At 39.0% G+C, this 24,262-nt stretch overlaps 1 protein-coding gene across 1 annotated transcript in view; it reads right to left on the bottom strand.

The window, feature by feature from the left end:
• Positions 1 to 24,262, bottom strand: part of pof1b (POF1B actin binding protein) — an 84,019-nt gene that overhangs the window by 25,056 nt on the left and 34,701 nt on the right. Inside the window, exon 6 of the mRNA XM_043704525.1 lies at positions 1,386 to 1,528. Coding sequence (XP_043560460.1) covers positions 1,386 to 1,528 — 143 coding nt within the window. The remainder of the gene's footprint in view (positions 1 to 1,385; positions 1,529 to 24,262) is intronic.

Here is a 24,262-nt window from a genome sequence, read left to right as displayed (position 1 = left end):
TTATATCTTGAAGACTGACTAATGTTGCCAAACTTCCAGCAGGACGATCAAATCAGTGAGAATTATTTGAAGTGATCTGCAGTTTTATGTCATGATGAGTGAATCTGAAGTCTTCACTGGTGATTAGTGATAACCATCTGTGATCAAAGTTATCAGTGTAATGTAGGGAAGATAAGAGAACACTTACTAGTGAGCTATTGTGGCTAGTTTCTGGAGTGGATTTCACAGTCCCAAGAGTCATTTTATATAAACAAAGCGTGAAAACATGCTTCAATCTTACAAAATGTATTGCCTTGTAGATGTTCATGAACAGCAAGGAAGCATACAGGTGTTAGACACTATTTGCATATCTTTACAAAGCAATCATTTTAGGAAGGGTGCCTTTCAACTGCATACACTCAAGATGTGCATCTTTCTTCGATATTTGCCAAGCTTTCAAATACATGACAAATTGCCGGTCATGTGAAGTGCATTGCTCAATTAACATGAATAAGATTTCAGGTAACGTTCTACAAATTACTTGTGTTCGCAAAGCATGTTCATCCCAGAGCAATTTTACAGAAAAGAATCTAGATTGATTATTACATTTGATTTAATTTATTAAGGAGAAACAGTAGAGAAATTCCTTTACTCAATAGTAATGGAAACAGATGTTTCAACACTGAGTTATTAAGCAAAGCAATGAACTCTGCCTCAAGGAAAAATTGAATAAATATTTGGAGCAGACACAGAAACAAGTGTATAATGATAAGACAAGGCAGTAGAACTAGTTTCACATTGCTCTTGGTCACATGGAATTTTCTACAGGGCTTCCTTTTAGATTTTAAATTTTCATTACACACACTTGTTCACAATTTAAACGACGACATAAAACTATTTCTCAGGCAAGGGTGAATTCATAGGATGTGAAAGTGAAGGTGACTTGCAACTTTAAGTGATTGCATCCAAATGGAATTTTGCTCTTTTAAACATTTAAAGCAATGGAAACAGATGCAAGCATTCTGTTTTATTTTAAATGATCTCACTGTCTAAAAATTAAAACGTGTGTCCATTATGCTGCTCTGGTCTGGCCTGGCCTTGTTTAGCCCAGATGAGCAGGGCAGGCATTGGAAAACAAATGCTTTCAACTGTGTTTGTGGGCTTTTTGATGTGGAAGCAAACATCTGATTTGATAGGAGTGGCTCACAGGTTCAGTGACATGGAGGTTGGTGTAAATCTGGCAATACTAAAGTTAATTAACACTTTGACATCCAAATATGTATGAAGAAACTTAGAGGGTTTATCTAACATTTTTAACAAATCACTCAATTACCTTCCAGAAAAATACAATATGCTTCAGCACAAATTACACATTGAAGAAATAGTGAATGGAACGGCATACTTACTTTCCCTTGATTTTCTGCATGTTTTCTAAGAGGATGTTATGGAGGTCAGTGGTCTTACTTGTCAGCTCAGCCAGCAGTTCACCAAAATATCGGGGATCCAACTTCTCAATGTTACCACTCTCATAATCCATGGCACTCTTGATCTGATGTCAGAAAAGTTCAATTACCCAACTAGACAAGTTGATACTTTTCCCAGAATGATAATACTGTATGTAGCACAACGAAGAACTTAGTAGCAAATTAAAACAAGTCACAGATTACGGGGTTTACGACCACAGAGAACACAGACGATCATTGCTATTGAGAGCCAGATAGACACTGCACCTTTCCACTATGCAAAAGCAGTGCACCTAATGGATTCCACTGCCCTGCTGAGCTACTCTGTAAAGCATTAGGAATCTGTAATTCTATTCATTTGGGTTGACGGCCCACAAGTTACATGGATTTTCATGTGTATCTTTTATAAAGCTGATAAATCAGGAAATTCCACACATTAAGTTAATTCGTCCCTTAATATAAAGGCATATCTACAAATCCAGCTAAACATGCAAATTATTTTAAAACTTAGTTTTTTGCAATGAAAAACTCCTGATTTGCAGGAATTTATTTTTTTTAATTGTTGTATTTAAGGCAGCTTCAGCAATGTAGCAAAGTCTCTTTCCAGAAACAGAATCACATATTGATTGTTGTAGGAATCAGGTGGGGTGCAGTCAATGTCAAATTATCTTTAAAATAAATTAAGCATTCTGCAATTTGAACAAATCAACAGCAGGTCAGACAGCACCTGAACAGAGAAACAAGAGTTTGTGTATCACGTCAACGACCTTGCACCAGGATTTTGTAAAGACAGTGGATGCTCATACAATTTAATACAACTGTCTTCTGACGAATAGACTAATAATCTGGGCTTATCCTCCCATGTTATATCAGCACACTGTCTTATCTGAAAGGCATGATCATTCCTCATTTCTTCCAAAATCATTTCCCAGTAATCCATTGGGTGTAAAAAAACAATAGTCATTGCTGAATACGTGAGGTTAAAAGATGAGATCCTTGCCATCTTTAATCATTCTCAGCTCTATATTTACAGGTATCTGGGGAGAAAACAATAGCACAAATACATATTTTTAAAGCTGTGCAAGTTGATTATGTCTGAACAGACAGCTCAGTCGAAATCCATTATAGTTCGGATCTTAAAGTATTTAAGGCAATGGTAGTGAGGAGCAAAGGAGAATGGTAAAAGTTCCCATGCTGCCAATGAAGCAAATTAATTCACATTTCTCAGTGCAGGTCGTCATTCAGCCTACTGAATCTGCTCTGCTATTCAATGAGATCATGGCTGACCTGACAATGCTCAACTCTACTTTCTTGCCTTTCCCCATTACCTTTGCCTCCCTTGCTGAATAAAAATCTGTCTTGCTATCTCAATATTGAATGTTGTTGCCGCCACATCCTCGACTGCATTTTATGCAAGGGAATTCCACGGATTCCATATCGTTGGAGAAGGAATTCCTCCTCGTCTGTTAAATGAGTAACCCCTTACTCTAACATTACGCCCACTGGTCCTAGACTGCACCACAACAGGGGAAACATGTTCATCACATCTGACAAACTGCCTTAGAATCTTATATTTTAATAAGAATGCCTCATTATCTATACTTCAACAGGTCTAACCTACTCAACCTCTCCGCTTAAGAAAAGCACTCTATATCCAGGATCAGCCTCTTCAGCCTTTTCTGCACTCTCTCCACTGTCGGTATCTCTTCTTTGAACCAAAATTGTTCACACTTTTCCAGGTATGGTCTGACTCGCACCTTAAATATTTTCAGCGGGACATTTTTTTGTTCCAAGCCCTTTGAAATAAAGGTCAATATTCCATTTGATTTCCATGCAATCCAATAAATCTGAATATTAGCTTTTTGTGATTCGCGCACAAGGCCATCAAAATCCCTTTGTGGTGCAGCTTTCTTAAGTCTTTCTGTATTTAAGTAATATCCAACTCGTCTATTCTTTCAGTAAAAGTGCATTGCTTCACATTTTCCCATATTGTATTCCATCTTTCAAGTTTTAGCCCACTCACTTAACCTATCTACATACCTCCATAGATTCTGTCATTTTCACTATACACCTTTCCATCTATTTTTGTGTCAATTGCAAACTGGGAGATAGTACATTCATTAATATATACCAAAATTAACAGCAACAATTGCACAAATAAATGACAACAAATGTACCTTGACATAGTCATTAAGCAACACTAATGATGAAAGCTCATATTTAGTATGTGAAAAAACCCTGTGCATTAAAATTGAATTGTTTTGTTTAGCTACGTTTGTGAACATAATTATTTACAGAGATGAAATATGTTAGTTTTGCTAACTTTGACCATTAAAATCAGCACATGCTGGTTGTGGGCATGGGAATTGAGCTGTGTAGTTAGTAATTTTATGCATAAATATATTGAAATATTGAGGGACCTGGTTCCACTTCAAAATAAAAAGTAAATACATTTCAACAAAAGAACAACTGAGTCTCAATTAAAGGTAAGAATGGCTACAATAAATCTGAATGCCATTTATGGGAAAGGCATGAAATAAAATCTCTCTCCTTTTAAATCTGAATCTTAGACTACTGATGGCATGGTTTTCGTGGAAAGGAATATGGTTAAATATTTAATTGCAAGTGGAAAAGATGCCTTTGTCTTCAGTGTCTTTTAAGATAATGAAACAAGTTTTTGTAAAGTTCCCCACAGGAGGTAGATTAGAAATGTTAAAACACATCTAATAAGAGTAAACGTACGGTCATGGATGAAGGATAGGATAACAGACAGAAACCAGAGAGTAGGAATTAATGGATCATTCACATGTCAGCAGGCTGTGACTAGTGGGGTTCTGCGTGGTTCAGTATTTGGGCTGCAGTTGTGACCAATATACATTAGGTATTTGGGGGTCAGGTCAAAATGTAATATTTCCAAATTTACAGATTATCCAGAGCTAAGTGTGAATATGTGCTGTACGGAAGATATAAAACAGCTTCAAAACAATTTGGGCAGATTTAGTGAGTGTGCGAAGTATTTCTTAAATGGTAAGAAGTTGGAAAGTGTAGACGTACAAAGAGACCTGGGTGTCCTTGTTGATAAGTTACTGAAGACTAACATGCAGGTTCAGAAAACTATTAGGATTGATAGTGCAACATTATCCTCTATTGCAAGAGGATTTGTGCACAGAAGTAGTGAAGTATTGTTTCAATGGCATAGAAACTTGGTTAGACCATACCCTCAAGTACTGCATGCAGTTTAGTTCTCCTTATCGCAGGAAAGATATAATTGCAACATGATGGCAGGACTGTCCTATGAAAAGACTTTGGACACACTGGGCCTGTATTCTCTTGAATTTCAAAGAATGAGCACATGGAAACTTTCACAATGCTTAAAAAGGGACAAACAGGAGAGTTGAAGTGATTGGGAAGTGTAGAACCAGGGACACAATTTAAAAATAAGAGGATACCACTTTGGTCCCAGAGGTTTTGTCATTCAGGATGGTTTTGAACCTTTGGAAGACTCAGTTTTTGAGTATGTTTGAAATAGAGATTGATAGATTTCTGACTACCAATGGGTTATGACGATGGTATGTTATGGAGGACAAAGTGCTTTAATTGTATGATCAGCAATGATGGGCATTAAATATCAGGGAAGGCTAAATGGACTAAACAGCCTACTCCTATTGTCTTGTTTCTATTCCTATGTTAAAGCGTTACTAGACTCCCTATTGTATGGAAACAGGCCCTTCGGTCCAAAATGTGCACACATATCCATTCCCCTGCCCTATATTTACCCCTGACCAATACACCTAACACCACGGGCAATTTGGCCTGGCCAACTCACCTGACCTGCACACCTTTGGATTGTGGGAGGAAACCCATGCAGACGCGGGAAAAATGTGCAAACTCCACATAGGCAGTCGCCTGAGGCAGGAACTAAACCCAGGTCACTGTGAGGCAGCAGTGCTAATCACTCAGCCACTGTGCCACCCCAAATTTAAGATTTGGTCATGGAATTTGAAGGAATCTGGCTGCTGATATGATTCCAAACAACAAACAATGCTATTGTGCATAAGGAAGGGAGAAGAAGGATATCATTTGAACTGGAGACTGTGCCATCAGAGTAACTTTAACATTAATGTAGTAACCGATTTATTCGAATGGATGAACAATTATGTGCAATGGGCCAACGCTATCTTGTTACAAGACTGTTGCTTACATACAGGGCTTGATTACAGAAGCGACTTTAGTGATCCCATTCTTAATAATGGAAGTTCCTGTTATTACACATCTTAATAGAAAAGTGCACTTCCTCTGGATAGGTTTGGGAACACATATGGGGGGTAAGGTGTAGAGATAGGGATCACTGGTCAGCAATTGCCACAGCTATTCTTTTGGTGTGCAAAGAAGAACTACTTCTTCTGGTTTCATTAAATGTATTATTTTTTTTTTAAAAAACTACCTCGGCCAGTCTTCACTTCAGATGCAATAGCTTTCACTGAGTAAGCTAACCACCCACGAGCTATGAAAGTGGTTTTGGATTTAAACATATTCACATAGACTCCATGTCGGTCAGCCTCAATCCCAGGAACAGGTGGAAAGAATCACTGAATCACTTCAATTTCAAATGTTTGCCTTGTATGGTTTCGATGGGTGAAGGGAGTTAAAACCCTCCCTTTTTTGTCAATGTGTACATTTGTATGCAGCATAGTAATGAGAAAAATGTCACAACCATTCTGATCATTTGTTCTAGTTTGTATTTTCATGAAGTGTCCCTTTTAATTTGGGCAGAGAGCGCCAAACCAAATAAGAGTCTTGTATCATGAAGATACCAAATTGTGCAGTAAGGTAGCCTGCAGTTTCTAATCCAGAAGTTTGCAGATTCACATCCAACTGGCAAAGGTTGCCAATGACCTTATATAGAGTTGCTTACTAAAGAGTCTTGCAATTAAATTGGTGAAAGCTCCATGAAAGTGTATCGACGGTAAATATCCCATGATTTTTAGACTAGTTATTTACTAAGATTCATGACATTACTGTAGTTGGAACGATTCTGAAAAAGAGTCACATTGGCCTCAAAAGGTTAACTCTTTCTTTCTCTCTCTAGATTCTGCTAGACCTACTGAATTTCTCCAGCACTTCTGGTTTTTGTTTTTAGGATACAGTTAAGTTTACCAACTGTATGCTTTACACCATTGCTGATTTTATCAACAGATGAAAGAAATGCCATGTCTCAGACTGCTGAAAGCCACAATTTAGAATGTAATCTTCATGGGCTAGAGTTACCAACCAAGGTTAAATCTGGTCTGGCTTCCAGTTTTGGGACTTGATTTGTATTAACTGAGAGATCCCAAATACCTTCATTGCCCAATTTAGAAGAATTCCAAATAAGGTTGAAATATATGGGGCAATATATTAAATATGATTGGAGCTACCTTCAGAAGCGGGCTTGATCCTGGATTATTTTATATTTTAAAATACTCAGTAGAATATTAAGATTCATAATCAATTTGTTACCAAATGATTGCATGTCTGGATAGGTTTGCCAACATCAGTTTAAAATTCTTCAGTTGGCATTCTGTTAAACCAGACAGGTGGCATTCCAACTGAAATATTTCCACAGGTTAAAAACACACCTTAAAGTTAGTAACAAATAGATAAAATACACAAGGTCAACATTTCTATTTGCTACTTATTGTTTGAGAAGCTCAGGTGACCCATTGCATCTATCATAAAGTTGAAAAGAGTAAAGACAGGGGAGGCAAAAACAACAGATAATTAGGTGCCACCAAGCTGAAGTTTTAAAAAGACTTAACATTGTGCAAAGAAGGGAAGGCAAAGGTCAGAAATTTACTAATTGGGGCAGTCCTGCTAAGAATTAATGAGATATGATAATGAGTTAAGGCTTCAACTCAATGATGAGGAACATATATATAAAACACACCCTTTGTGGTGTTTAAAGGAAAGAGAGAAGCAAGTGCAGAAGACCAATGATAAAATCAAGAGTGACACACAAAGAGAAAATTGTGAAAGTGAGAAGGGCAGAGTCCAGCATGTGATAAGATCTTTCTTTTCTTTTCCAACTGGTAGTCTATGGAATTTTTCCATGACGAGGATAGCATTCAATCTTAAGATAAACTTCAGCCTTATAGGGCAGGTTTGATTCCATCTTTAATAAACAAGATGGTACAGACTTCATTTGTAAATAGAAAGTTCAAGCATAGGCAGCAGCTACTGGTTGAACTGAAGAAATTGGCTTTGAGAACCCACATTATGTGAAGATTTCTAGTGCTGTCCTGAAGAACATTTGAGTAGTTGAGCATTGCGAGAAGAATGAAGCTTATGTGTAGTAACAGCTCGCTGTGTCTTCATTCTTCTGTTCCATCTCAATCTGTCATAGCTGCCCAACTCTGTATTTACTTCTTACTTGAATGCCTCCAATCACTACTCTCATCCCCTTTTGATGTGTGTCCAATCACACATCAAAAACCGGTGTACCTACCAAATTTCCCTGTTCTGGGATTCAACAATCAATCTCTCCTTCAATAGTCCTCCGATTCCAGCCCTCTAAACCCAATTTTCTTTCACCAAATATTTGATCCAACCTCAATTCCTTGTATGCAATTTTGCAAGTTTGTATGCAATTCTTTCACCGTACAAAAAAAAAGTCATATTGTTTCTTTACATCAAGAAGTACCTGATTAATACAATGAGAAGGAAGTTGCTGATTTTGGAGTTGAAACATCAAGAAAGCAATGGCTGAAGTTGAAGAATGAAAGCAGAACAAAGAAAACAGTGTTAGAAAATTCCTAAATTGACACAGTTTAAATTATTAACTATAGCAATGATAAGATTATTTAACAAGCCTTCGGGTAGCTCTGAACAAGGCTTTGATGAAAATGTATAAAAGGGTAATTTGTTCAGATTTCAGAGTGTCACTCAGAACTGTGCACAGCTTAATTAGCTATAAACACATAGCCTTCCAGCACTGAACACTGATAAGCTCTAGATTGCTTATCTGGTGAAGGATAGTCCACCAGTTAGGAAGGTAAACTAAAACCGAAACTAAATGAAATGAACTCCCTAGGTCCAACTCACAAACCAGGCTGGCTGGTCAATCATTAACAGTACATTGTACACTGTTATACTGCCGGTGCAGGATTGAATACTCGTGTCTTTCATTAGCAGCCATGAAGAGAGGTTGAGTAGGCTCAGGTTGCTTTCTGCAGAGCACAGAAAGCTGACGGGTGACCTGATTGAGGTGAAGAAGATTGAGGGGCATGGACAGGTGGATTGAAGGCAGCTGCTCCTCAGAGTTGAATGGTCAATAACAATAGAACAATGTTAAGATGAAAGGCAGGAGGTTTAAAGGCAATTTGAGAGAAAATGTTTTCATCCAGAGGATGGTGAGAATATAGAATGTACTACTTGGGAGGGTATTTGAAGCAGGAAGCCTCACACAGCCTTTAGAAAGTATGTGGATGAACACTTAAGATGTCATAACATTCAAGGCCATGGGCCAAGTGCAGGAAGTTTGGTGGAGTATAGATTCAGAGTAGCTTTTGTTGGTGCAGACACAATGGTCCAAAGAGCCACTTCAATAATCTATGAGATCTGTCATATTGGTGTCAATATCACTCCAAAGGAATCCACCACCTACTTTCCAAGGGAAAGCTTTGAAATATATTATTATAGGCAAAATAGTTAATAGAATGGCAACCACAAACCTTGATTTTCATAGATAACATTTCCAATTTGTTTTCCTTTGGGATGGGAGCTCTGTGTAATCTCGGTTGGGGAATTAAGCGCCTATCTGGTATCTGGTATCTAAATAGATAGCATTGGGGCATTTCCGTGATTCAGGAAATTTGGACAGGAACTCCAAGTCACAGGCTGGTGGCTTTTTGCTGTTAGCAGTCCCATGGGCACTGATGGCTATTGCTGGTAAAATACCCAGGGAGAAACCTCAGATCACCAAGGGACACAAATCACAGGGCTGGGTAGGGGTCACCAGTTGGAGGCGATGGAGATCAGAGGAAATGGCAAAGGGATGATTTTCAGTGGACCCTCTTTTTCAGTGTCAGGTCCCTCAATTAGTAATGAAGGATCCTGAATGAAGGAATCCTCCAATTCCATTCACCCTGAATGAGGCTGCAGCAACCACTGTGATTTGCTTTTGAGTCTCCTCAAATGGTGAATCCCCCACCTGCTGTTGGTACATTCAGAGTAAAATTAATTGGGCTCAGCGAAACTAAACTTAAGAGATCATATAATGCAGACAGCCTCAAGTTCAGAGGTGAACTACTGGAGGACAGGAGGCAAACAAGTGCCCAGTAAGCATCTGCAAAGTTCAAACAGCAGGACATTTTCCTACAATTTTCCATTCATCATTCAACGCTCCAACTGAACTCAGCTTTACCCAATTTACCCTTGATCAAATGTTTTCATTGCAGTGATATCCCTGGGCTGGAATGGTTGGCATGCAACAACCATAAATATCTTCTTTGTGATGGGTTTGATTCCAATGAGCAGAGAGATTTGAAATGACTCCAATTTTGCTAGGGATCCTGATGCCATATTCACTCAAATGCTCCACCATAATGGAGAATGTTGTTGTTTTTGGATCCTCTGACAGTCCACTACCATTTACAACAGGTCATAGCAGAACAGCAAGCATTTAATTGGTTGGTTGTGAGATCATTTAGCACTGTCTGTAGCTTGGTGTTTCCACACAGTAGCACGTAGATAGTCCTGCGATGCAGTTTCATTAGGTGAGCGCCTCATCTTTATGTCTGCCTGATATTGTTCCTAGTGTCCCCTTCTGCGCTTCTCATTGATATTAATGCTAGAGTGAATGACATGATTAGCCCTTGTGGCTGAATATAATTCTACTATTGTTCATAGTTTGCAGCACCTCGTGGATACCGAGATTAGAGCTGATGAATCATTTGTGTGTCGATCCTGTTTATCAGAATGATAATGTCACACAACATGAATGCGACTTTGTCTTTGCAAGGACTGCTCGGTGGTCACTCCTACCATCACGGACCAATTGGATAGTGAAGTCAGACCAAGTAGGATTTTCCCTTATGATTTTCCTCCCATTACCTTCATTGGAAAAAATATGGCAGATATGTCCTTCAAGATTCAGCCATCTCAGTCAGTGGTGGTGTTATTGAGTCACTTTTAGTGATGGGTATTGTGTCCCCTTACTCCCCTCAGTGCTTCTTCCAGATAGCATTCAACATAAGGAAAACTTTGCAGTTCAAAAGGGAACAGTAGGTGGCAGTTATTTTTATAAGCTCCTGTGAATCCAACCTCTGATTTTCCAGACTTATAGAGTCATAGAGATGTACAGCATGGAACCAACGACATTGGAAGGGAAAAGGTTGAGATTCTGAAGGGAGATTACAGACAGTTAGACAGAATAGACAGAAATTTAAAAAGGAGTCTTCAAGGGTAGTAATATCTGGATTACTCCCAGTGCTACAAGCGAGTGAGGTCAGGAATAGGAGGATAGAGCAGATGAATGGATGGCTGAGGAGCTGGTGTATGGGAGAAGGATTCATGTTTTTGGATCATTGGAATCTCTTTTGGGGTAGAAGTGACCTGTACAAGGAGGACGGATTGCACCTAAATTGGAAGGGGACTAATATACTGGCAGGGAAATTTATTTATTTCAATGCAAGGGGCCGAACAGGGAAGGCAGATGAACTCAGGGCATGGTTAGGAACATGGGACTGGGATATCATAGCAATTACTGAAACATGGCTCAGGGGTGGGCAGGAGTGGCAGCTTAATGTTCCAGGATACAAATGCTACAGGAAGGATAGAAAGGGAGGCTAGAGAGAAGGGGGAGTGGCATTTTTAAATGAGAGCATTACAGCTGTTCTTCGTAGTCATGCTACCTTCACTCAGTCTACTCAAACTGCCTTTGGATTTTATCTCTGACTAATTCTGAAATTTTATTTTACCTTCTCCTTTACAAATTTCAAGATGCTTCACAAAGTAATATAAGGTACCAAAGGCACGTTGGATACACAATGAAAATGTTCTTGGACTTGAAACCTACACAACTGTGCAAGTTTCCATTTGGTCAGAGTTGCCAATTGAGTCTTTGGGATCATTACAAAAACATTTAATAGAAACCTTTAGTTTAGGTGAGTGCAACAGCTTCCTTCCTAATGATGCACAAGATCAAAGAAAATTCCTGAAGGGTACACCAACTCAAGTATTTACTTGAAGATCTCATCAGTTATTAAAGATAAATGTTTCAGATTCCATGCCATTTCAGCAAGCTCAAGAGACTTAACTGGTTACTTAGTAACCAACAAGAAAAACAACTAATCGCAGAAGTAAATTCCAAGAGATGTAGGAGATCTGAACTCTCAGATATTCCCTTTCCCAGAACCTTCTTGAGAAGAATGAAAAATAGATTCTTTAAACAGTTCATAAACTATTATATGGATTGGAAAGTCATTCTTCACCTTCACCTTTTTGTGCACACAAAGAGGAATAAGTTCGGAACGATGCTTCAAGTACGGGTGACTGTTTGCTCAGTCTTAACTATCATGCAACTGGTACAAATTCGGGACATTTTCAGGGTTTTCTTATACAAATGCAAATCTTCCATTTCAGTTGTGGAATTCAGCTTAATTCATTGATACCGAAGTTTGAAATTAACCATTCCAAAAAAGCAAGCAATGAATAATGAAGGAGTACGCATTGTGGCCCCTTCAAATATTCTAGCACTACATTAAGTAAGGACTTGTACAGTAAATGGGTCGTCACCTGTTCTTGTAAAAATAACTATCGCTTTTTTGAGAAAAGTAGTTTTGGTTAAGACATTCAAAATGTGTTGCTCTCATATTTTAAATGTCTGTTACAAACAAGCTCTAACCAATCAATCAAGGTTCTAGTTAAAGAATGTGCAGAATCAGCTCATAAAGGCATTGGCTTTGATTTACTGCTAAAAACTTCAATTCTTTGTAGGTGGTGCTACATAGAAATGTAGTAAATCATTGCAAGTTGTCAAAAAATATATAATCATGGAATTGGATGTTGCTCATCTCTTACTGACTTTGACAATTCATTCAAATTATCTGATAATTCAAACATTTTGAATTCCGGAGTGCACAATTTTGTATGTGTGTGTTTATGTTTGTGTTAATACATTTCAGCTTTATGTCTGGCTGGTTCTCAACCTATACTGTAGAATAAACAATTTATGTTAATAGTGGATCGAAGCACTGCACAGGAGCATTAATAAAACAAAGCATGCCACCAAGTCACATAAGGAGCCATTAGGTTAGATGACTAACAGCTTGGTCAAAGAAGAAGATTTAAAAGAAGGAAGGCAAGATTGGGAGGCGAAGGAGTTAAGGGATGGTTTTCCAGAGTTTGGTCCTGGGCAACTGAAGGCACTCAGTCATCAGCAATAAAGCAATAATAGTTGGGAATGTATAAGAGGTCAAATTAGAGAATCTCATATTTCAAAGGATTGTGGAATTGGATGAGATTACTGATAGAGGCGCACGATAAGAAGGGATTTGAGAATGCAAAAAATAATATTTTTGAGCCAAGTTTACCTCTCTGCTTTCCAAACATCTGTTAATTTTCCTATTTACCTTTAAATGATATTATAAGCTCAAAGTATTGAATTAAGAGAACCCAAGTACGGGTTTAACTGGAATTTTCGGATACGAGGTGGTGACTTAACATTGTAGGTCAGCAGGAAATTAAGTTCATCTACATTAAGCACATTTTGTATCAGCTGGATGTGACCAATTGACAGACGTTATTGCTTTGGAATAGTGCAAAGATTGAAGTATTCACCCAACAAGCTGAAACAAGATGACTAATGGAAACCTGCATGAGAGGAGGACAAGAAGAAGAAACTAGTCTCTTTCCCTCACCAATACAGGTTAACATTCTTCACAGGCGAAAGACTATTTTTAAAACTTTCGTATTGGAGAGTATGTCCAGAGCTGTAGGATGATAATTAGAAATATAAACACTTACCAGAGCAAATGCATTTAAAGAATTACATCACATGATTGAAGTTAAGATCAATAATCATAATTTTGATTTTAGTACTTAGGGTCTTGAAATCTATGTTTTCTGTATTGGCTCAGAATTGCCATTGAAACAGTGCAAAGGAAATGTCAATGTTCACAAACATCAAGGTAAATAATATTCATAATTTGGCCACTGAAATTCAAAAGTAAATTTTGGTTGCTTACAAGATATAGTAAGTTATCATTAATTCAACTAACTAACGCCCACAAGAGGTTAGAGAAGAGACTGGGACTGGTGAATATTTCTCAATAATAAGCATTCTGCAAAAAACAGACAGAATAGCTACAATTTGCAACCAGATCAAAAAGGTTTTGTCTACAGTGTTTTGCATCACCTCATAGGCTAGAGCATTTTTAAAGTTAATCTGGCTCTCTCTTTTGAATAAAAGTCATCAATTCAAAGGTGAATCAATTGAGTTAACCACCTGCAAAAAAAATAACCTCATTGAGTTATTTGGACATTCACAAGACCACAGTAGAAGTATCTGTTCCTTTAAAAATATTCACAAAGCCATAATGTTGCAGTTCATAAATGTTTCAGTAGGCCAGTTGCCAGCAGCTAGAAGGCATAAACAAAAACCACACCTCCTAAATCACGTCATTCTAGCTTAATTAATCCTTGGCAACTTAAAATTTATTATAAAAAGTCATGCTGATGCTGGAAATCCAGAAGTAAATAAAATATTCCAAATACTCAGTAATTTGGGCAGCATCTAAGAAGCAAATGATGGGTTGGAATTTTGCCACTGAAGGAGGAAAGTCTCCCCAATTGGCAGATTCATCTCCATGGGAACAATTGTTGCAAGCATGATTTTTGTTCCAGTGATTTTGGCTCTGATCCATGATTGTCTCTGGATGCAGTGCCATGACAGCTATATAAAGTTAAAAATTATACAACACCAGGTTATGGTCCAACAGGTTGATTTGGTAGCACGAGCTTTCAGAGCGCTGCTCCACAACTACCTTCCAAAGGAGCAGCGCACCGGAAGCTAGTGCTTCCAAATTAACCGGTTAGGCTATAATACGGTGTTGTGATTTTTAACTTTGTCCACCTCAGTCCAACATGAGCTCCTTCACTTCATAGCTATATAAAGCAAATTAGTACTGGGTCACGGTGGCTAGAAAGCTACAATTCTTAGATTTCAGCTTAGCTATGTGAAAAGTTGTGATGTGGAGTTACCAATGTTGGACTGGGTTAACAAAGTTAAAAATCACACACCAGGTTTTGGTCTTGGAATACAGACAGACTCTACCCTCACACATTTAATGCATTATCTGAGCTGAGATGTCACTTTTTTTAAAAAATATAAAACCTTAAGTTATCTTGGTAATGTGACTTGAAAGAAGTTTTGGATATACATATTAATGAATCGAAACCTGCAACCTGGTCGAAGTGATTGAGTCTTAATAGCAATCTAGGTTTAAATCTGAGGAAGGGCTTTTGCCCGAAACATCGATTTTCCTGCTCCTTGGACGCTGCCTGACCTGCTGTGCTTTTCCACACCACTCCAATCTAAACAGCAATCTAGGTTTGTTCAATACATCACATCAGTTGTATGACACTGATTTTTTACTATAAATTCTGTGTCCTATGATCCTGCCCCACTAGCCACCTGATCAAGGAGCAGCGCACAGAGCTTGTACTTCCAAATAACCCAATTGAACTATAATTTGGTGTTGTGTGATTTTTAACTGTGTGAAAAATTATCAGACCCTCAAATTCTTACTCTCCACCCAGACCCATGTACCCTCCTACTTCTGTGCCATTGTCCATATATCCTTGCCATTTCATGCCCCTTATATCCCCAGGGCACCACTCTGTAACCTTCACAGTTACTCACTCAGTATCTACTATAGGTAGGCCTTCACAAAATAAGGAAAAACATCTAACAATTTAACAGAGTTCTCCTTCGTACAAGTCTGATACTGAAAAAATCGGTTACAAAATGCATTCAAAATTTTAAATCCCCTCGTGTCAATCTGTTAAAAAAGCAAACAACTTCAAAGACAACTAATCATTTAATAGCGCCTTAAAACTATCAATTAAAATGTGAACTCATACCGCCTGCTGAGTTAAGTGATGTTAGAGCTTTTGAAATTCTGCCAGCATTCATAATAAGCCCAGCATTAATAACAGCCCTTTCAGAGAAGTCACCAATGAAGTCTATAGAAACTGCAGAAATATATGGCTGACAGGTTTTTTGCTATATTACTCCAGATGGCTTGTTAATCAACACTTAAGCAGCAAATACCTGCTCATTTACTCTGACAGCAACAGTGTTATTTTCATGTTTAAATGGGATTTAAATAAATTTAGATTATAGCACTTAAACAAACCTTTTCATCCTTCTGAAATGTTTATACTTCTGTAAATTCATGATTCCCACACTCTGCATTAATACTCTTGGAACAATAAAAAAAAATTGGGCCTATTCCAACTTTGTGTTAACTTCAAATGGTGCTGCTGTGAGAATAACACACCAAACCCACCTACCTATTAGCAATGAGGGAATACGCAGGAAATGGGAGAAGGTAATCCACATCCGAGTCCCACCTGTCACTGTTAAAATAACTTTTTAGTTCCTCTGACATTAGGGGTCATTTTCATATTCACTGTCCACAATCTTTATAAAAAGTTAAAAAAACATTCTTCATGAGGTAGTTGTAAGGAGCAGCGCTCCAAAAGCTAGTGTGCTTCTAATTAAACCTGTTGGACTATAACCCGGTGTTGTGTGATTTTTAACTTTGTACACCCCAATCCAACACCATCATTTCCATATCATCACAATCTTTATAATTTACTTAATATCTTCTGCAGAAAATTCAGCAAAGACTGAAAATAATTTGGTGACATACATGCAAACCTAGTGTGTTGTTCCCAAGATTAATTTTCTCTGCATTATCCCAGTGAGGCGAACAAGGTGAGGCGCCATACATTCCTTTGCGACTTACCCAAATGGTCACAACTCATGTAAATATCTGGACTGTGAATCTTTCATTTGACATCTATGTATTCACTTCTACTACAAGTTGCCAGATAGCAACTACAGAAATAATCTTGATCGGTTTTCCTTCACTAACCTGGGAGCACTTTGGTCAATGGTAACACATTCCACTGCCACCCTCTTTGAGATTGGTCAATTGAGTACCAACTGAGCACTTCCTTTGTCTGTAACTTTTAGTAATCATCAGACAGATATATTCAAAGAAACAGGTTACAATTACTGTAAAGATATGTAAATTTTGTAAAGATATTATTGTAATTTTGTAATCAGATACTAATGTCTTAAAAGTTGTCAGAAGAGATATATAGCATGGAAAAGTGGCATTTGAATGATGCATTTCATATTATTAAAATGAAATAATATCCAAATAGCAGTGAATTTATTACTTCACTAAAGAATCAATCTGGCATGGACTTGACCAGAAACCTGAGCTGAATCCCAACCAAGCTTCAATTATTTTGAATGGATTGTTTATTGAAAATCGGTCCATTTTAGTCTAAATATGAGTTAATACTCCATAAGTTGCAGAATTGATATTTAAAATTGAGGAATCAATTACTGTGCAATTTGATTGACAAAACAATAAATTGTGAACTTATTAGGTGGAATTTAATAAAGAAGTCGCAGATCCTGTTGACAGACTAGGAAGCTGGAAGGGCCAGGCCAAATGCGATCACACTGCAGCTAGCCTCTTAGCTGAAGTGACACATAGGGCTAGTTCAATTACATTACAGGGTGCACTGAAGTGAAAATGCCAACATTACAGACAGTGTTTCATTGCACATGTCCTTCAGCACGAGTGTGCAGCAGACTAGCTAGATGATCTCATTTTCTAGTGCTCTTCAATACTAAGAGATGGACCTCAGCATACTGGCCCTGTTTTGGATTTTCTGAGATCTCTGCTGTCCCTTTCTGGCTTCAGCTCAGCTCAGCTCAGAGCTTCCTCTATGAAGCTCTTTCCCTTAGCAAATCTGAGCCGTCCCTTCTCAGATTTTTGCTCATCCTACTCCTCTTGCCTGGAACTCACTTTCATAGAAATCAGATCCAAGCATCTCCCATTTGATTTGCAAGGCTTCATCTATCTCATGTGAAAGGATGCAAATGCAGCTCAACAAACTTCACAAGTGTTTTAGTGATCTTCCTGTCCTTTGCAGATTTATTTTTGCAGCCTCTCAAACTTCCACGCATGCATTTGATTAAAATATGTTTTCCTGCCATTGGGATTCTGATGCAAATCCTCCTATGGTCTACTATCACATTATCTGTTCTAGCAAGCTTCATTAGACTCTACACTTTTTTTGTGCAGTACTAATAATTACTCTAGAGGTCATTTAGTCTTACGTACAACTGCTAGGCAAGTTACATCATTACATCTTCACAACAGCTACAATAGCTGATCTCAGCCACATTTTCGCAAACTCAGCCATATCCTCCAAATTGTTGCAACAATACTTACGTTAGCAATCTTTCCCAAAGCACAGCTGGACCAACCTCCTCAGATAACACTCATTAAAAAACTGAATCTACTTTTCTCCAGACTCAAATTCTAAATGCAAACAAAAATGGACTAAGTGGAAAAGTAATGAAACTTAAGTCTAAACAACAAGTGCTTGAGAAACCTCTCAGGTCTGGCAGCATTTGTAGAGAAAGAAACAGTGTCAATGCTTCAAGTCAACCATGACCCTGTTGAAGAACAGTCATATTGAACTCAAAATGTTGACTTCGTTTTTCTCTCCGCAGATGCTGTCAGACCTGCTGAGTTTCGCTGGCATTTCCTTTTTATTTAGATTTGCATTATTTTGCTTTTATTGAAGCATAAGTCAATTTTGACACAAGATAATTTAAATATTAATTTAATTCATTCAAACCATGAGAAAAGCATTTAACACTTCTACCATCTTTCACAAATCTTCCTTTCAAAACTGAAATCCACCCTCTACATTAACTACAGCCCTATCTTCTTTTCATCTTCAATTTTCTTGTGTTATTACCTTCAATCTTCAAATCCATCTCCTGCACTAATACAGCTGAACCTTCCGCTCCAGCCTTTGACCCTCAAACCACACTGAAACAATATCAATGTTGCAAGTGACATTCTCTTCTGAAAATGTGACAATAGTGCATAATCTTCCTTGATATTTCTCTTAATTGACCATATCAATCTTCTCCATCGGTTGTTCCATCTTGTCCAGTGCTGTTGGACTGTCATTACCTCATTCATTCTTGCCTTTACTCATTTCATTTGAAGAAGACATACCTGAAGCATATCATACCTGATACTGCAGTTTGAAATGTTGATGGTGATGATAAAGTACAGTTCATTCAGAATCTGAGTTGTGTGGCTAAATGCACAATTACAAATATATCACCCAGAGAAATAGGTAGGAATGGTAAAGGGCCCAATGTTCTTTCCATTACAGGGCTGGCATGACTCTCTCCCATTCTTCCCATATGCCTATATTTATAGGTTGATTCACAGACTCTTGGCTGCTTTATGAACACATGTTCCTTGGCAATTAAATCCTAGCTTGGGATTCAAACTCAAAGCTTCTGGTTCAGAGGGGGGGGGATTCCAGCCATTGAATCACAAGATTAGGGGCAGCACGGTGGCACTGTTGCCTCACAGCATCAGAGACCCGAGTTCAATTCCCGCCTCAGGTGACTCTCTGCGTGGAGTTTGCACATTCTCCCCGTGTCTGCGTGGGTTTCCACCAGGTGCTCAGGTTTCCGATTAGGGGCAGCACGGTGGCACTGTTGCCTCACAGCACCAGAGACCAGAGTTCAATTCCCGCCTCAGGCGACTCTCTGCGTGGAGTTTGCACATTCTCCCCGTGTCTGCGTGGGTTTCCACCAGGTGCTCAGGTTTCCTCCCACAATCCAAAAATGTGCAGGTTAGGTGAATTGGCCATGCTAAATTGTCCGTAGTGTTAGGTGAAAGAGTAAATATAGGGGAATGGGTCTGGGTGGGTTGCGCTTCGGCGGGTCAGTGTGGACTTGTTGGGCCAAAGGCCTGTTTCCACGCTGTAAGTAATCTAATCTAAAATATATTAAGATCTTGGAGACTCAATGCGCAAAAATAAAATACATGTTCTTTTTCTCAGAACTGACATTTTCCATTTTAAGGAGCAATAGACAATAGACAATAGGTGCAGGAGTAGGCCATTCTGCCCTTCCAGCGTGCACCACCATTCAATATGATCATGGCTGATCATCTTTAATCAGTATCCTGTTCCTGCCTTATCTCCATAACCCTTGATTCCACTATCCTTGAGAGCTCTATCCAACTCTTTCTTAAATGAATCCAGAGACTGGGCCTCCACTGCCCTCTGGGGCAGAGCATTCCACACAGCCACCACTCTCTGGGTGAAGAAGTTTCTCCTCATCTCTGTCCTAAATGGTCTACCCCGTATTTTTAAAACTGTGTCCTCTGGTTCGGTACTCACCCATCAGCAGAAACGTTTCCTGCCTCCAGAGTGTCCAATCCTTTAATAATCTTGTATGTCTCAATCAGATCCCCTCTCACTCTTCTAAACTCAAGGGTATACAAGCCCAGTCGCTCCAGTCTTTCAGCGTAAGCTAGTTCTGCCATTCCAGGAATTGACCTCGTGAACCTACGCTGCACTCCCTCAATAGCCAGATTGTCTTTCCTCAAATTTGGAGACCAGAACTGCACACAGTACTCCAGGTGTGGTCTCACCAGGGCCCTGTACAGCTGCAGAAGAACCTCTTTGCTTCTATACTCAATCCTTCTTGTTATGAAGGCCAGCATGCTGTTAGCCTTCTTCATAGTCCTTGAGTATAAGATATATGAACAGCAGAACAGTTAGGATAAGATCTTGTGTAGATGATATCTAATCGTCATTAACCCTTTAACTTTATCTCCAGAATTTTCCTAACCATCGATGCGATGCATTGTATTACAGGTTAAAATTCTCCTTACGGAGGACATTATCCTGACCTAGCAGATTCTGAGCAGCATGTTTCGATTATTATGAGAAAAGTTTAATCTGCTTTGGTACAAATATAAAAACCAACTCTCAGGCCTTTATAAGAACAGTCTAAGATCTGTTGATTTTCCTGCTGAGTCAGGCAAGGACTATGAAGGTGAGCATATTGTCCCATATTCCTGAAAATGTATAAATATCCAGAAATGTGTTTATGCCTCATCATTTTCTGTAACAGTCCGATATAGTAAGCTCCCAATACCAACTTAACATGCTTAAGAGTGACAGACACACAGTTGGCCAATGATAGTTTATAGTTGAAAATTTAACTTGCTTTTCACATTTAGATGCCTGTTCTCAATTGCTGAAGAATGTGGATCCCTCACATAACAACTAATTATAAATGTTTTCCTTATATTATTATTAATCTTCCTTTTATATATTAGATAAGAGCTCTGCGAAGGTTTATGGAGAATGTCTTACAAGCTAAAACGTTTCATTGTTACAAGTATCGTTGGACATCGGAGGGCATCTGGGAAAATTAACAAACAGTGAAATTCACAACTGATCTTGGAGGAACTGTTGGGCAAAGTTCACAGCACAGAATTAGATAAGTTAATCATTGTTTTAAATGTGGCCTACAGAGAATCTGCAGTAGTGATTAGTGGGTTCTTTCTTGATTAAATGTTTTTGGAGATATGTCTCTTGATTAAACTTAAAATATAAGCCATAACTATTAATTTAACCTGGCACAGTGTTTGTAGAGGAATAAGACGATGTTAATTTCTGGGTGTATAAATTGTGAAGGAGCAAAAATGCTCTTTAATAGAGTGATATATACTTCTTGTTAGATGGGGGAGTTTAAAGAGAGTTTAATGGTTACTGTGGATTATACCTGCCATAAATGCTCTTGGATGCGAATCTTATCAGATCGAATAGATCGGTTGGAGAGACAGTTAGAAGCAATAAGGAATTTGCAACAGTATGTGATGGATGGCAGTTATAGGAACGTGGGGGGGGGGGGTTGGGGGAGTCTCAGATACAGTCACATAGATGGGTTAACTCCAGGAAAGGTAAGAGAGGTAGGCAGCTAGTGCAGGAGTCCTTTGTGGATATACCCATTTCAAACAGGTATGCTGGATTCTCAGGGGAACGTAGCATGAACAGCCAAGTTTCTGGTATTGAGACTGGCTCTAATGCAACGGGGGTACGTTGGGTTCTAAGAGATCAATTGTGTTAGGGGATTCTCTAGTCCAAGGTACAGAAAGATGTTTCTGTGGCCAGCAGCGAAAAAGCAGAATGGTGTGTTGTTTCCCTGGTGCCAGGATCAAGGATGTCTCAGAGAGGGTGCAGAATGTTCTCACAGGGGAAAGGAGCCAGCAGGAGGTCATTGTCCACATTGGAACCAACGACATAGCAAGGGAAAAGGTTGAGATTCTGAAGGGAGATTACAGAAAGTTAGGCAGAAACTTAAAAAGGAGGTCCTTGAGAGTAGTATCATCTGGATTACTCCCGTTGCTATGAGCTAGTGAGGGCAGGAATAGGAGGATAGAGCAGATGAATGCATGGCTGAGTATGTGAGAAGGATTCACATTTTTGGATCATTGGAATCTCTTTTGGAGTAGAAGTGACCTGTACAAGAAGGACGGATTGCACCTAAATTGGAAGGAGACCAATATACTGGCAGGGAAATTTGCTAGAACTGCTCGGGAGCTGCTAGTAAGGGGGCGGAGGGGGGAAGCGTGTGGAAAAGAGACCCAGGGAGATAGTGAAGAAAGACTGACTGGTACAGCTAAGAACAGAAATGAGTCAAACAGTCAGGGACAAGGTAGGACTAACAAATTAAACTGCATTTATTTCAATGCAAGGGGCCTAACAGGGAAGGCAGGTGAACTCAGGGCATGGTTAGGAACATGGGACTGGGATATCATAGCAATTACAGAAACATGGCTCAGGGATTGGCAGGACTGGCAGCTTAATGTTCCAGGATACAAATGCTACAGGAAGGACAGAAGTGGAGGCAAGAGAGGAAAGGGTGTGGCGTTTTTGATAAGGGATAGCATTACAGCTGTGCTGAGGGAGGATATCCAAGAAATACATCCAGGGAAGTTATTTGGGTGGAACTGAGAAATAAGAAAGGGATGATCACCTTATTGGGATTGTATTATAGACCCCCTAATAGTCAGAGGGAAATTGAGAAACAAACTGTAAGAATAATAGGGTGGTTATGGTAGGGGATTTTAACTTCCAAACATAGACTGGGACTGCCATAGTGTTAAGGGTTTAGATGGAGAGGAATTTGTTAAGTGTGTACAAGACAATTTTCTGATTCAGTATATGGATGTACCTACTAGAGAAGGGCTCCTGATGAAGGACTTTTGCCCAAAACGTTGATTTTACTGCTCCTCAGATACTGTCTGAACTGCTGTGCTTTTCCAGCACCACTAATCCAGAATCTAGTTCCCAGCATCTGCAGTCATTGTTTTTACCAGTATGTGGATGTACTGAGAAGGTGCAAAACATGACCTACTATTGGGAAATAAGGCAGGGCAGGTGACTGAGGTGTCAGTGGGGGAGCACTTTGGAGCCAGCGATCATAATTCTATTAGACTTAAAATAGTGATGGAAAAGGATAGACCAGATCGAAAAGTTGAAGTTCTAAATTGGAGAAAGGCCAATTTTTACGGTATTAGGTACGAACTTTCGTAAGTTGATTGGAGGCAGATGCTCGCAGATAAAGGGACGGCTGTAAAATGAGAAGCCTTCAGAAATGAGATAACGAGAATCCAGAGAAAGTATATTCCTGTCAGGGTGAAAGGAAAGGCTGGTAGGTATAGGGAATGCTGGATGACTAAAGAAATTGAGGGTTTGGTAAGAAAAAGAAGGAAGCATTTGTAAGGTATATACAGGATAGATCAAGTGACTCCTTAGAAGAATATAAAAGAAGTAGGAGTATACTTAAGAGGGAAATCAGGAGGGCAAAAAGGGGGCTTGAGATAGCTTTGGCAAATAGAATTAAGGAGAATCCAAAGGGTTTTTATAAATATATTAAGGACAAAAGGGTAACTAGGGAGACAATAGGGCCCATCAAAGATCAGCAAGGCGGCCTTTGTGTGCAGTCGCAGAAAATGGGGGAGATACTAAATGAATATTTTGTATCAGCATTTACTGTGGAAAAGGATATGGAAGATACAGACTGTAGGGAAACAGATGGTGATATCTTGCAAAATGTCCAGATTACAGAGGAGAAAGTGCTGGATGTCTTGAAATGGGTAAAGGTGGATAAATCCCCAGGACCTGATCAGGTGTACCCTAGAACTCTATGGGAAGCTAGAGAAGTGATTGCTGGCCTCTTGCTGAGATATTTGTATCATCGATAGTCACAGGTGAGGTGCCAGAAGACTAGAGATTGGCAAACATGGTGCCACTGTTTAAGAAGGGTGGTAAGGACAAGCCAGGGAACTATAGGCCAGTCAGTATGTTGCTGGAGGGAATCCTGAGGGACAGGATCTACATGTATTTGGAAAGACAAGGACTGATTAGGGATCGTCAACATGGCTTTGTGCATGGGAAATCATGTCTCACAAACTTGATTGAGTTTTTTGAAGAAGTAACAAAGAGGATTGATAAAGGCAGAGCAGTAGATGTGATCTATATGAACTTCAGTAAGGTGTTCAACAAGGTTCCCCATGGGAGACTGATTAGTAAGGTTAGATCTCATGGAATACAGGGAGAACTAGCCATTTGGATACAGAACTGGCTCAAAGGTAGAAGACAGAGGGTGGTGGTGGAGGGTTGTTTTTCAGACTGGA

The sequence above is a fragment of the Chiloscyllium plagiosum genome, chromosome 15 (genome assembly GCF_004010195.1).
Source record: "Chiloscyllium plagiosum isolate BGI_BamShark_2017 chromosome 15, ASM401019v2, whole genome shotgun sequence".
NCBI lineage: Eukaryota > Metazoa > Chordata > Chondrichthyes > Orectolobiformes > Hemiscylliidae > Chiloscyllium > Chiloscyllium plagiosum.
Note: the sequence above shows the minus strand (reverse complement) of the source record. Positions and strands in the feature narration are given on the sequence as shown.